At 32.5% G+C, this 14,167-nt stretch overlaps 1 protein-coding gene across 3 annotated transcripts; it reads left to right on the top strand.

The window, feature by feature from the left end:
- The first annotated feature begins 2,489 nt into the window (after positions 1–2,489).
- LOC108658470 (choline/ethanolamine kinase) lies at positions 2,490–13,858 on the top strand. 3 transcript variants are annotated; one of them, XM_030387984.2, is made up of 9 exons: positions 2,490–2,903; positions 3,877–4,089; positions 8,883–8,989; positions 9,068–9,458; positions 9,534–9,686; positions 10,521–10,909; positions 10,979–11,044; positions 11,353–11,770; positions 12,782–13,858. In XM_030387984.2, exons 1-9 carry the CDS (start codon positions 2,883–2,885, stop codon positions 12,842–12,844), a joined length of 1,821 nt encoding a protein of 606 aa, XP_030243844.1. In that variant the 5' UTR covers positions 2,490–2,882; the 3' UTR covers positions 12,845–13,858. The 3 variants fall into 3 exon arrangements, with proteins under 3 accessions (XP_030243844.1, XP_030243847.1, XP_030243846.1); XM_030387987.2 differs by lacking the exon at positions 3,877–4,089 and having other exon boundaries at positions 2,744–2,903; XM_030387986.2 differs by lacking the exons at positions 2,490–2,903; positions 3,877–4,089 and adding an exon at positions 7,267–7,596.
- Positions 13,859–14,167: the final 309 nt, after the last annotated feature.

Genomic DNA, 14,167 nt, shown 5'->3' with positions numbered 1-14,167 from the left:
CAAACAAATCACACACAAAATGCGCTCACGCACTCATGCACAAACATACGCACACACATACCAACACTGACATGTTATTTGTATATGTGTGAGTGTGGGTGTGCATGTGTGTGTGCTGGCGTTTCTAACAATCCTGTAAAAAGGGAGCGTAGTCTTAAAATGTACCGATTCTCTCTGACTTTACTAACAAAACAAAAGAAACAACAAAAAAATAAGCAACAAGAAAAAATCCATTATCATTTAAAATTTACTTAAAAACAAAAACTTAACTTTAAAGAAAAAAGTATATATATATATAAATACGAAAAAGAAACAATTAAGATGCGTTTTAAGCAGACAAGCAAAAAAAAAAAAGTTGTACACAAGGAAAGCATCAAATTTAATATTATAATAAAAAAAGAAGCAAACTATACAAAAACAACTTGCAAGTCTTGTAAAAGTAAACGAAAACAAATTTAACATTACGCATTTGTCATTTTTAAGATAATTTCTTTTTTAATTTTATGTATGATCCTATATTATATATGAGTATTTATATTAAAAGAAAAAACAAGTTCTATGTTTAAAACTCGATAAAAGAAAGCAAACACAAAGAGAATGAAAAAACTCCTAAAGAAGAAACATGAAGTAACATAAAGCTGCCCGCGCCCCTTCCAAGCTCCTTCTCACTTGAAAGATTTATAAATAGAAATATGCATATATGAAAGGAAGATCACGTTTTTATATGAATGAAATCAACAGCGCCGACTCGCCAAATTGAATTATATTTAACAACTTTAATGTACAACCATAATTTTTTGATTTTTTTTTTTTATATACTATTTACTTAACTTGGCCAAGTCTATCTATTCATTTTGCATTTAGCGTGTCCAATATTGTGTAAAGAGCGTTATATACATATGCTAGTATATACGAGTGTTTCTTGGTGGTTTGTTATTTAAATAGGTTCCTCTTCCCCCTCACTTTTATTCAGCGTTCTTGCTCTCTCCCTCGCACTCCTTAAACTTTGACAAAATCGTTTAATGGCAAAAGAAGAGCAGCGAAAAAAGCAACAAGAACAGACCAAACCATAGGCAATAACGCATGCAGAAAAACAGAAAGACAAATGAAATAAGAGGTAGACGCAGAACACAATTAAAATTAGAGCAGTGTATGTATGTATGTGAAGAAGTGGCAAAATTAAAGAATACAAAACCTTTTAAAGAGCCGCACAGAGCATTCAGCCAAGTTAAGCAACAATAACAACAAGCAGAAAACGGCTAACAAAACGTAGCCAGATGCAGAGAAAATGAAATAATATAAAAACAACATTCGAGAACATAAAAAATAAATGGAAGAACAAAAGAAATACAAAAACAAAAATCAAGTTAATTATTCTGTCTACTCTTTGGTTGTATTTCGGGGGCCTTTCTAGAAACTTCCTAGAACTCGCTCGCATTGTATTTTGGTATGTGTGTATTTGTTTTTGCATGCACATGTGGGACGCGACTGTACACCAATAGACATGGCTTATCAGCAGCAACCTTTTTAGGCATTGAAATGCGTCGCAAAAAGCTCCAACGTGGAATTAGCATATTCATTTAAATGAGGCATTTTGTGCATGTACACATGTACATACACATGTATGTATATATTTGCATTTAAAATCTAATCTGACGCGTTTTTTCTTACATGGAAAAAAGCTCAATATTAATGTAATCTAGTATACAGTAAATACACGAAAATAAATATGATCGCATCCGTGCGGATGTGAGTCACATTTAAAGTACATTTGTAAAGCATCTGCAAAAGCTCGACGGATAAAGCTTTTTCAGTGGTAAGCTAGCATTTTCGAGATAGCTTTCATTGAAAGCTGGAAACGTGCAGCGCATTGTGTTGGCCATGTAAACTGAAAGCTTTTCGTCGAGCGCTGCTCCAGAAGTAGTGGATTATTTTATTTAGTGTACATGTTGAAATAGACACGGCTTGAGCAGCCCTCGTGTAACAATATTTCAGTACTGTGCGCGTGCCAATTGGCATGAATTTTAGAAAACTCAGAATGGAGCTTTGGAAAACATATTTATTTGAAACGTAATTGATTGGCTTTGACCCAAAAAAGTAGACCGGGTCTAAAAGTAAACAAGTAATAAACCAAAACTGGTTGAATTATTATTTCACAATTAAACTAATCCGAATAAGAGATAATATTACCATATAATATTGTTTACAATTAAAAAAAAAAAATGTATAGAAGCTGCTGTAGCAATCAACCTTGAGTCGTCTGTCAGGTTGTGAAATGCAATGGCGAATTGGTGGGAAAGCAAAATTCTCGATTGTTGCTTGTTGGTGTTCACTTGCAAAAGCTTATTGGCAGAGCGCTATGAAACTCACCAGCGCAGTTCGAATTGCAAAAGCGAGAGAGAGGAGAGCTGCCGTGCAGAGTGCTAAACCAAGGTGATAAGATAACGAAGAGTAGGCGAAAATCGCACGTCCTCTTTTGACACTCTGCATCGACTCAAAGCTCGATCGCAGTAGCAATTGAATCGTGCGCGCGAGTGGATGTTAAAGCGGAAAGCAGTGCAACGTTAAACCCGTTAATCAAATAGAAACAGTCAACAGCTCAACTAGTTGCTTTTATTTATACGTTTTATTGTAATTACACTTAGTTTTATTAACAGTGACGTAGCAGTTCATAGCGCACGTGGATGTCTGTAATTGTTTCTGTCAAGTGGAAGGTGTAAATAAAAAACAAATAATAATAAAAAGAAATTGAAAAAAAAAAAAAAAAAACAAACACAGTCTCAACAGGAACCCAGTCATACATTGTTGTTAAGTACCATTTTGGACATCGTGTCGCGTGTGGAAGGTAGAGCGAGAGAAAGAGGAAGAGTGTATGCAGTAAGATGTCCAACAATTTGCAAACGGTAAGAGAATGCAGAATGCAGAGAATGCTTTATAACCCGTTTTATTGTTGTTGGCGCTCTTGGTAGTAGCTTCTCTGCATTATTTTTTGTGTTGCTACGAACTCTCTACGTAATTCGCGAACATTGACCGATACCCTCATTCGTGTGTCATCGCAAAATCTTTGGCGGTTCTCAGGCTCTTGCACAGCGTATCAAGAAATCCATTAATTTTGGTAACACGTTTGTCGCTTGCAATGTGAACTATTTAAATAAAATATACATATATGTATATACATATATGTATATATGTATATGTTGAATTAACTTTTGCCAGCTGCTGATATTTTGTTGGCTTTAAAGTTTGTAATGAGCAATAGTTATTCATTTTGATTTTGGTATTCAATTTGTTGGTGTGTATATACATACATATGTATGTAATTATATCTATTTCTATTATGCTGTGTTAATAGCTTTAATCGATAGCGCTAAAAAAAGATGGTTATTCATATATTTTTAAATATAGTTCTACTGTGTTAACCGCAAAAGTACTACAGAAAATGGATTGATTTTATTTTCAATGCGTATTACACGGCATTGATGTCATTAATCTCAATGAACTGATTATACATATATGTAGTTGTATAGGTTTTGGCCCCTTATCTGAAAGCGTATTTCAGAGTCGATCACTTCAAGGCTCTTCCGTTGTTGCCTTTGATTTCAGTTTTTTATTGCTATTTTATTTTATTATTATTTTTTAAATGATGACTCCACGCGGCTAGCTTATTCCTTGTTGGGCTTATCGCACGGTTATACATTGTCGTTATACATTGTTTTAATACAACTTGCGGCATGTTGTTGATAAGCATGTTTCTCTTGTTGTTATTATTTCTGTTTCTTTTGTTGTCGTGTAAATATTGCTTTTGTTTTACTCTCTTCAATTTTTGCCATATTTTGTTGATTTATTTATGTACATACATATATTCTGGGGTTAAAGCTCGTCTCGCAGACACTTATCGCAATCGGCGCCGCACAGGTTGCTCTGCGCACCGGCAGCACGCGCTGCCTTAGCCAAACGCTGACGCGCATTTACCGCTACCCGCGCGATTCTAACGGCCGTTGGAGTTGCCAGAGTCGACGCAATAATTCACGTGCCGTCGCTGCTGCGGCGCAGTTGCGCAGCGAATTGCAGACGCATAGCTTTAGTCAGGTAATTGCTTAAAGCCAACAATTATGCACCGTGAAAATACACACACCCACACACACACACACATACACACAATATGTATATAAATGGGATTTACCCAAGCGCTGTCGTAATTATTCTTGTTAGTTTTCTATAAATCAACTTTTGATTATTCTGATTATTTTAATGAATCGCAGTGATTCACAATGTAAGTGAGCAAAATAGAAAAAAAAACTTGTAGTTGCGGAAAAAAACTACAAATAATAAAAAACCCTAAGTGGATTTAAATTAGAATAATAAAATAATAATATAATTAAAGTTGAACTTTTTTTTTATTACTACAGTGTATTCAATAATTATATATTTCAATTTTATACTATATCCTAACTTTTTATTATTATTTTTATTTTTTATTTATTTATGTATATATTTTAATTTTAATTTTAATTAAAAATTATTTTGTTTTATATTTTACATATAAATATTTTTTTATTAGATTTATTTTGTATTAGCGATAAGATAAGATACAGAAAACGGACAATTAGACTAATAATAAGTACTTAAAGAACGTAGCTTAAATTGGTTTTAATAATCAATATTAATAAAATTTTGAAGATGTCGAAACTTCTATACATTTATATTAATTTGAGTTTGAATACATTAAACCTTTTTTTATCAATTAAAATTCCGCAAATAATTTAATGTGGCATTAGTAAAATATACTTGAAAAAGTCTTTAATCTGATCAAATGTTAAAAATAACTTATCATGAACATAAAAACAGTTTGCTTATCAAATTCCAATTTGTAATTTATTAATGTTTACATACCCATCGATAGGTATTTGATAAATTGTATATATTTATTTGAGATACTCCCACTAGCTTAAGCTAATTATTAGTCGCATGTTTCACATCAAATATAGAATTGTATATTGAATATTTACCAATTAATAATTAATAATTAATATGAACATTGTGATTAAAGGAATTTTAATTTTTAGATTTTTAAATATATAGTTTACAAATGTAAAAGAAAATTGCACATAATATTAAAAAAATATTATTAAATGACGGTAAACATTTTTTAACAGTAAATTAAATACAGTAATTAAGCAATCTTTATCTGTATCTTAAGTACAATCTAAATTAATTTTGTATTTTATTAAGTGTATAATTTCGAAGAGCTTTAATGAGCTTTTGGATAGAACCCTAAGCATATTAGGCTATATATTTGATAGTTAGAAAATAAAAAATACTTTAAAGTATTAAACCAAAAATCAGCAATATCAAATTTATTATTTAAATAGATTATCAGCAATATCAGGTAAATTATTTAAATAGATCATTGCCTAGTCACTATCAATCGTTGCCTGACTGCCATGTAGGCAAGCCGTAAAATATAAATTATAAAATCTACAGCTGCGTACTTCAAAGATTTGCTTTTGGTAAAATAGTTTCCGATTAAATTTTTGCCAGTGAGCACTATATAAAACAGTTCTTGATAAGTTTGAATAGAGCTGATAAGGCCCGGAACAGGCTTTGCGAAAAAGGTCTTATTCATATAGTTGTTATTGTAATTTTTATAGTTCTCTGTACAGCTACGATTTATAAAATGACTCTAATGGGCTTATCAGGTTCAGGTATAAAGCTTTGTTATAGTATATATACTTGTATTTTCTTCTGGCCATCATTTGTCTCTCTCTCTCTCTCTCTCTCTCTCTCTCTCTCTCTCTTATTGTTTTACACATCATATGAAATAATTATATTATAATTCTTATAATATATATACATGTTCCACTTGATAAGAGACATTTGCTTTGTGCGTAGATGAAAGATTTTCTTGTTGCGCTGTTTGCGTGGAAAATTCCACAAAATTTACATTGAACTCGTTATATTTACATGTGTGGGTGTGCGTGCATATGCGTGTGTGATGTGAAAGTTGTCGGCATTTTGATGCATCGATGGATTAAACTAGTTTTATTTTTAACACCTATAGTTTTAGGATATTAAAACTTTTACGTAATAAAACATGTAAGAACTTTGCAGTCGGGCTTTAACGACTGGAGAATACTCATTCACAAAGTCTAATCCCCAAATTTCTATTCTCTATCTTTGATAGAGTTGTAATACATGTTGTTCATACGGACAGCCAAACAGATGGACGGACAGCAAGTCGGACATTGCAAAAAACCAATAAACACATTTAATTTTATGACTAAGCATAATGAATGTTAAACATGAATGAAGAAAGTTAGTTGAAAATGTCTTGGATCATTTAAGAGAAGAGAGAAAATCAATCTAAAAATAAAGAGAGAAAAATCAAGAAAAAGAGAGAGTGAGGAGAGTTAGAGAGAGAGAGAGAGAGACAGAGGAGAGTTAGAGAGAGAAAGTTGAGCTAATCCTGTAGGGTTGCAGCGCTTCGTGCACCTTAAAACAAACGAAAAATTTTGCATACCTGCTGCATATGGATTAGATCCAACTAGAAGGTTTTACTTGTGAGGAAAAATTTATACATATATGTATAATATATATGTTTTCTATAAATATTATATTTGTATATGTAACTCTAATTTATAGAAAATATCGTTTTCTTTAAATTGACTAATTTACTGGGGATTTATTGAAATACTATATAAAAATAATTTTCCTATTATACATATGATATAATATGCCAAATTAAACTTTGAACAGTTGTCCAACTGGCAAACAGGTCAACGAACGTTCATTGATGTTATATGTACATCAAGGCCTTAGTTGTAAGTTTTTAACAACATTTACAAGTACTTGAATGGTACAATCTAATCTTAAATAGGTGCTAGACTACAATGAATTGCCATTAAACCAGTTTAAAACGGTTTTTCTCTCCTTAAGTTGTATTTCTTTCTTTTTTTTTTTTTTACCTGTCGTCCAGAAATCGAACATCTGTTGAAAATCAGAGAAGGCAAAGCAATTGACGTAGTTGGTAGTTACGTTCGTGGTTTGTGTGCTAGGTGAACATATGCCTTAGCCGTAGCGCAACCCCAAGGCAAGGTGGTTGGTGGTGCAGCAACCACCAAAGACAGAAAGAGAGAGAGAGAGAGAGAGACAGAGTGAGAGAGTAAGACATAGAGAAAAAGAGCGAAAGCGAGTGCGTGAGCGAGATGAGTGAGTAGGGTGAGCGAGCATCTCAGGGCTACGATGAGTCAGTTCTATTGTGAGCTGTTTCAGTTTATTATTGAACGCTCAGCTGTGAGGAACTAATCGACTTAATACGGAACAACATTGAAGACTTGCGTGCATACGGAATTGTTAAATCAGATTTATATAGTTTTTTATATAATTAGATTTACACACTGTCTTACATATATAGTATTTCTAATATTGTCGTGATTTCTTGTAAAACGGAATAATCGTAGTATGAGACAACGAAAAGGTTGCATTAAACATAAAACTCGTCGTCAAAAGCAGCAGAAATTTCTAGATATTGATCAAAATTGTTGTAAACGTCCACGCTGTAATTATGAACATATCTGGCAACATTTTCGACGCAATGTAAGCGAACAATATTTAAGTTAATCTTATATATTTATTGTATATAATACAATACAACATATCTGATATTTTCTTTTAAACTTTTCGATAATCTGAAAATTCTATTATAATATGTTTTGCACATGATAATTGGTAAACATGGGATTTTTTTTTTTTTGCAGCATGTCTAATGTGTTAGCCTGTAAACAAAATTCATTGGCTAAATTGCTATTTTTGTACATATTTTTATTTCAACCTCATTTACGTTTCATATAAATTCAATTTGTAAGTATTTTCATAGTATTTTTCTGAAAATATACACCAGTAGGGTATATGATTAGAAAATAGGTACATGTTATGTTTATGTTAGGTTTATGTTGCTTTATGTTACATAGCATTAGAGGTGCATTAGAGGTATATGTTGACTAATATGTTAAGTATATGTAATGTACATGTTATGCATATGTTAGGTATATGTTATGTACATGTTATACATATGTTACGTACATGTTTGCTATCAGTTAGGTACGTGCTGCGCACAGTTGATATATATGTTAGATACATTTTAGCTACTATTTAGAAAAAGATTAGATACTAGACTAGTAGAAAAAAATGTAAAATTACTTCTTTAGCCTACAAATAATGTAACTCCTGATAGACATCATGTACTTTTTTTTTTTTTTTTTTTTTTTTTTTTTTTTTATATATATTTTTTGTATGTCTTATATATTTTTGTATATTATATATTTTTATATATTATATATTTTTATATAGTATATATTTTTATATTTTATATATATTTATATATTATATTTTTTTATATATTATATTTTATTTTTATATACTATATATGAATTGTACGCCTAGAAATATTTTTAGCACTCTCGCGACCTTGCACTTGTACTAAAAATTGTACGCGAGGCTACTTAGAATTTAGACATTGTTTATTTTCAGTCTTGTGTATATTGCATGCCATTTTTTTCGTTGTTGCTTTATATTGAACACATTGTAATATATATTATATTGTATATTACTCTTCTATATGTACATATTTGATATGATTAGTACAACCCACCAATACTCACCCTCGCGAAACCTTCGCTGGGTATGAGTACCCGCATTTGTTTTGTCAATTCGTAAACGTCAAGAGCCCTCTCTCTCTCTCTCTCTCTCTCTCTGGCGCGCTCTCTCTCTTTTTCTCTTGTCTCTGTAACGTGTACTCTCTTCTCTTCTGGTTTACTCATTTACGCTTTCTGTTTCTCTTTCATTTTTGGTACATTTAACGCTCTTGGCACACATCCAAATAGGCCACACTTGAGGAAATTCGCCAAGCGGCTGCCCGCATTTGCCGTGACTATCTAACCGGACGCTGGAAGGTGGTTACCCCAGAGCAGTTGGTTGTAAAGCGCATCAGGTGAGTTTCATAGTATAGATTTGCATATAGTCCATAAAAAGTTAATTTAATCTGTACCAATATGTTATTGCCTTTTAGCGGTGGTCTCTCGAATTTCCTGTATTACGTCAGTCTGCCCGACTTGGATGATTTTGACGAACAGCAATTGTTGGAGATAGAGCAGCAGCAGCAGTCAGGAAATGTCAACGTCAACATTGGCAAACACGTCATAGCCGCCTCGGCATTTGCTAAGAATAGGGAAAGCAACAACAACAATAACATTAACAATAACAACAACAACAACAACGATATCAAAGATGTTGCGTCGGGGCTAACAAAAAATCCCACAGCTACCGCCCACGCCTATGATGACGATGACGATGCGGCGCTGAGCGCTAAACAGGCAAATAAAAGACGACGCTTTGATAGCGACAGCGGCGATTCTAGTTTGCTGCGACGCTTGCACAGTCCCAAGCAGGAGCCCCGTGAGGTAGGTCGATCACATGTGACAATCTCTTAATAAACGCTAATACTTGAATAAAAATAAACTCTCAACACATTATAGGTGCTGCTGCGCATCTATGGCCAAACGCATGGCGATCATGCCCTGGAGACCATGATAACAGAGTCTGTGGTATTTGCCCTGCTCAGCGAACGTAACTTTGGACCGAAGCTGCATGGCATATTTCCCGGTGGACGCATTGAGCAATATATACCGGTGGGTTGGGCAGGAGAAGTATATAGAACTGAGTAGAAGAGTAGAACAGAGTAGAAGAGTGGAACATCTACAGATTTATTTTGCCTTTTAATATTGAGATTGAGATTGCATAGCATTAGTTGTCATGTTTGAGGAAAGATTTTGTTTGCATAGCTAGATAGACTGAGTGATAGTTCGAGCTGTGATCAATATGTTAATATTAATCGAGTAAATATCTGTATTATATATAGGAATGAGGAAATCTTAATCAAGACTGCAATTATTTGCACTGTAATAGACTTAGGCATGCAAATAGATAGTGAGATAGATGTATGAATATATTTATAAATATATAAATATATATATATATATATATATATATATATATATATATATATATATGTAAATATGTTAATACAGTACTCAAGTGAATTTCCTTTGTGCTGTATAGAAAAGCTCTATAAATTTCTTCTGCTCTTTTGTATATATATTTACATTGTTCAAGTATTTAAGCATATGAACTTGACTTTCGCTATAAAATGATAAAAACATGTACTTATGAATGGTCAAAGTGTTTCTCTATATAGCTTATTATGATAGAAAGAGACTTCCGACTAAAGTCAAGTCCTTAAAAAAATCTTTTATTATAATATCCTATTTCTGTACAATACTTCTGTAATAGGCGCATATAAATCTAATATTTTATTTTATTTAGTATTTATTAATGTGATAAGTTTCAGCTTAGCTCAGTTCTATATAGAAATCCGCACAAATGCGTAGGACTTTTCAATACCCTGTCTGTCGCTCATAATACCTGAAAATAATGTTATATGTTTTCCTTTTCTATTTATTCAGGCACGCACATTGGCCACCACAGAGCTGGGCGATGCTCGTATTTCGATGAAGATCGCTGAGAAAATGGGCGAAATACACAGCTTGAATATACCAATGTCGAAGGAACCGGATTGGATATGGAATTGCATGGATCGTTGGCTGGCCAGCCTGGATAGCATTGTAAAGGGCAAAATCGAATCGAAACCGAATTCGACAGTATTGCAAAAGCAACGCGAACTCATGCGCTCCATTGACTACGTTCAGGAGATCGCCTGGTTAAGATCGGTGATAGAGGCAGGCGACTATCCCGTTGTCTTTTGCCACAACGATCTGCAAGAGGGCAACATATTATTGCGGCAATCAAGCAATGGAAGTGATCGTACACCCAGAGAATCAATAAGTAGTCTAAGGTAGATCGATTTATTTTTAATTTATGTACTCTTAGAGATGCCAATAATTTATTTCAACTCTGGCCATAGATCCAATTTTGATGAGACCCTGGGCGATAGTCTGGATGGCAACAGTAATTTGGATGCGGATGACAAGTGAGTGAGCTTAGTGTGGCTTAGTAGAACCCATTATTGGACACTAACCCGTATTTATTTGCCAACTGCTAAATTAGTAATTAAGTTATATATACATATATACATATATATATCTATTCTGTATGCTTGTTAAAACTACCTTAAATTCTAGATGGCCGGCCCCATTGCTGCGGTCGTTAAAATGAAATTTTAATTCGGCATAAGCAAATTACCAAATACATACAGGTTATCCATGCCATATCATCTAATCACTATCGTTAACTGAGCTAATCGCATTTCTCTGTCTCTCCCCCTATATATAAATGCAGTAAGTCGCATAGTGCGTCACCCTGCCCGGAATTGGACACCACAGATGATTCCGCACTGGACTCGAGCTTTATGTCCGATCATGAGCCAGATCTCATTATCATTGACTTTGAATATTGCGCCTACAATTATCGTGGCTTCGATTTGGCTAATCATTTCATTGAGTGGACCTTCGACTATACCAATCCTCAATTCCCATACTTTCACCACTACAAACATCAATATGCAACGGTGCATCAACGTCGTGATTTTATAGTCAACTATCTGAAGAAATATCACGATGATGAGCACTACGAGCCCCATGTGGACGAGCTCGATGCGGTCGATGCCGAAATACAACTATTTACAATGCTATCGCATCTGTTCTGGAGCCTCTGGTCTGTGGTGAATGTTACGTCAGCCATTGAGTTTGGTTATTGGGTATGTGTTTTAAATAGATAATGATATTTTGATTATGTAAATTGAAGGGAATTGAACATTTCCATATTAGTTCTGTTGGATCTGTTTAGTCATGTATATTTGATCTCATTGTTTAATGTCTAATTTATTTCTGTATATTACACAGCCTAATAAAGCTCATATTACACTTGATCAAGTTGCTGTGGTTGGCTTGTCAAGCAATGTGTATATATGACTACCATATATCTAATATATAGCCTCTATATAGAGCTAACGACTCACACACTCAGCTACAATATGTGACAAGTTTTAATATTCTAATTAGGTTCGAATTACAAATACTTAGTCGTCCAGTCAGTGAGTGCTCGAGGTGCGCTGAGAGAGTGAGCTCAGCTTAAAATGTAGTAGAAAATCTTCCTAAGCCTTTTCTTCTACTTCTTACTTCCCACATCTATATTTATCTATGATATTAGGAGGTTTATTTAAATTCGCTGCACAAAGAAAAACTAATTAATAATATAATTTCACGAAATAATAATATTATTATTAACTTTATAATTAATTGCTGATGAAAGAATAATTCTAATTTAGACTAATAATTAATTTTTTTTTATGTGAACAAAAAGTTGGAGAAAAATTATAAAGGCTTTTAAGTCCTGAAAAATATCTAATTTTATATGAGAGAATCAAAAGAAATATTTTAAATTCCATTTAATTAAATTTGGAATAAATATTTATTTCGGTGAAAGAAATATTAAACAATTTTTGTTTATTAATTCTTTTTTAAATATATTCATATGTTTTCATATACTTTTATTTTATTTCTAAAATTTTGTATTTTTTTTATTTTTTTTTTTTCGTTTTATTATTATTATTTTTTTATTTATTTACATTTTATTTTTTTATTTATTTACATATTTTTCTGATGCTTTCAACTGTTAAATCATTTATCTAAATATAATTAGTTTCTTAATATAATTACAAATATGCATTTTTGTTAACTTTTCAACTAATCTTTGGTTTGTCTTGCAGGAATATGGCATCGCACGCATACTGGAGTACCAGCAGTTGAAGTCCGCCTATTTGGGAAAATGAATTACCGGGACTTGAGGATTAACTTTAAGGCAAAACTATCAGCGCACTTAATTGAATCATTAAGAGTACTTAAGTGGCCTTAATATTAAAACACCAACAATAACTAAAGAAATTACTGAAACGAAAAACAAACAAACAACAACTAAGTAAAATGTTTAGTCAGGAGTTACTATATAGCTCTAGCTTAGTTAATGCAAGCATACACTACTATACACTATTGGCATATGAGCTAAATGACTAGAAATGAGTAGATCTTATACTGACTACGGATATACCGATATATGTATATACAATATATGTATGTATCTATGTATGCATGCATATTTATATATACGTATCTACATGATTTGTGCTGTGCATGGCATGTTTATATATTTTGTATATTATTAAACTTTTAATCATTTAACGCTGAGAAGAAAAGTCAAAATGTAACAATTGCAGCTGTGATTATTGTGTGAGTTAGGCAGGCAACAATAATTAGTTCGCTTATTTAGGGATTTTGAGTACGGTTTTGATTGAAGTATTAAGGCAGCACCCACTAACGAACACTACTAGCTAATTTGCATACACTCTACTTACTCAGCTCGATTCACATACACACACACACACACACACACACACACACACACCTCCCACTGACGTTCCACAGAGCTCCCACACTCTTGGCAATTTGTTCGAATTTATTTCACGTTCGAATTTCTGTCCACCAACAGTTTCATCGAAATTCACTTTTTGGTTTCCTTTGAAGTATTATTTTTGTTTTCCACTGCATATAACACCTAAATTGATTGTATTCTTTCATCTGTAGCGCAGAAATAATTAACAAATGAGCAAACAATAAATTGGCCTTTTGATTGTAGCGGTCGATAAGTATCGATAATAAGTACTATATATATTCCGTAAATGAATTTAGTTAAATAATATCTATGTGTAATTAATATTTTTAATATTTAATGTATTTGCGTCTATTTTTTAATGCAATCAATAAATCAAATATTTAGTTCAAATTACAAATACATTGATTACTGATTTTATTTATATAATACGTATATATAAATATCTAAAAAATGGATTGTAAAATTTCTGTTAAAATTTGCATCTACAGAGGCGAAGTTTGTACAATTAAACGATAAAATATTGAACTTTCAATCTGCCATCTATTTAAAATTATAATTTATGATTAATTAAAATTGGAAATGAGTTGACCAAACCAGAATTATTGGTCTCCAATAGGGCTCTTGTTGATCAAATAAAAGATTCAAGAACTGGAATAGTATTAACATTAAGGAATAAGGATTCGGAAAGGAAATTAATAATCTCTGT

The sequence above is a fragment of the Drosophila navojoa genome, chromosome 3 (genome assembly GCF_054131105.1).
Source record: "Drosophila navojoa isolate 15081-1374.11 chromosome 3, UAZ_NAV_1.0, whole genome shotgun sequence".
Taxonomy (NCBI): Eukaryota; Metazoa; Arthropoda; class Insecta; order Diptera; family Drosophilidae; genus Drosophila; species Drosophila navojoa.
Note: the sequence above shows the minus strand (reverse complement) of the source record. Positions and strands in the feature narration are given on the sequence as shown.

Excerpts from the sequence above, each read along its gene's own strand:
- LOC108658470 (XM_030387984.2), top strand. The coding sequence starts at position 2,883 with ATGTCCAACAATTTGCAAACG. Across the intron at positions 9,459-9,533 it reads CCAAGCAGGAGCCCCGTGAG|GTGCTGCTGCGCATCTATGG; the intron begins GTAGGTCGATCA and ends AACACATTATAG. Across the intron at positions 9,687-10,520 it reads GCATTGAGCAATATATACCG|GCACGCACATTGGCCACCAC; the intron begins GTGGGTTGGGCA and ends CTATTTATTCAG.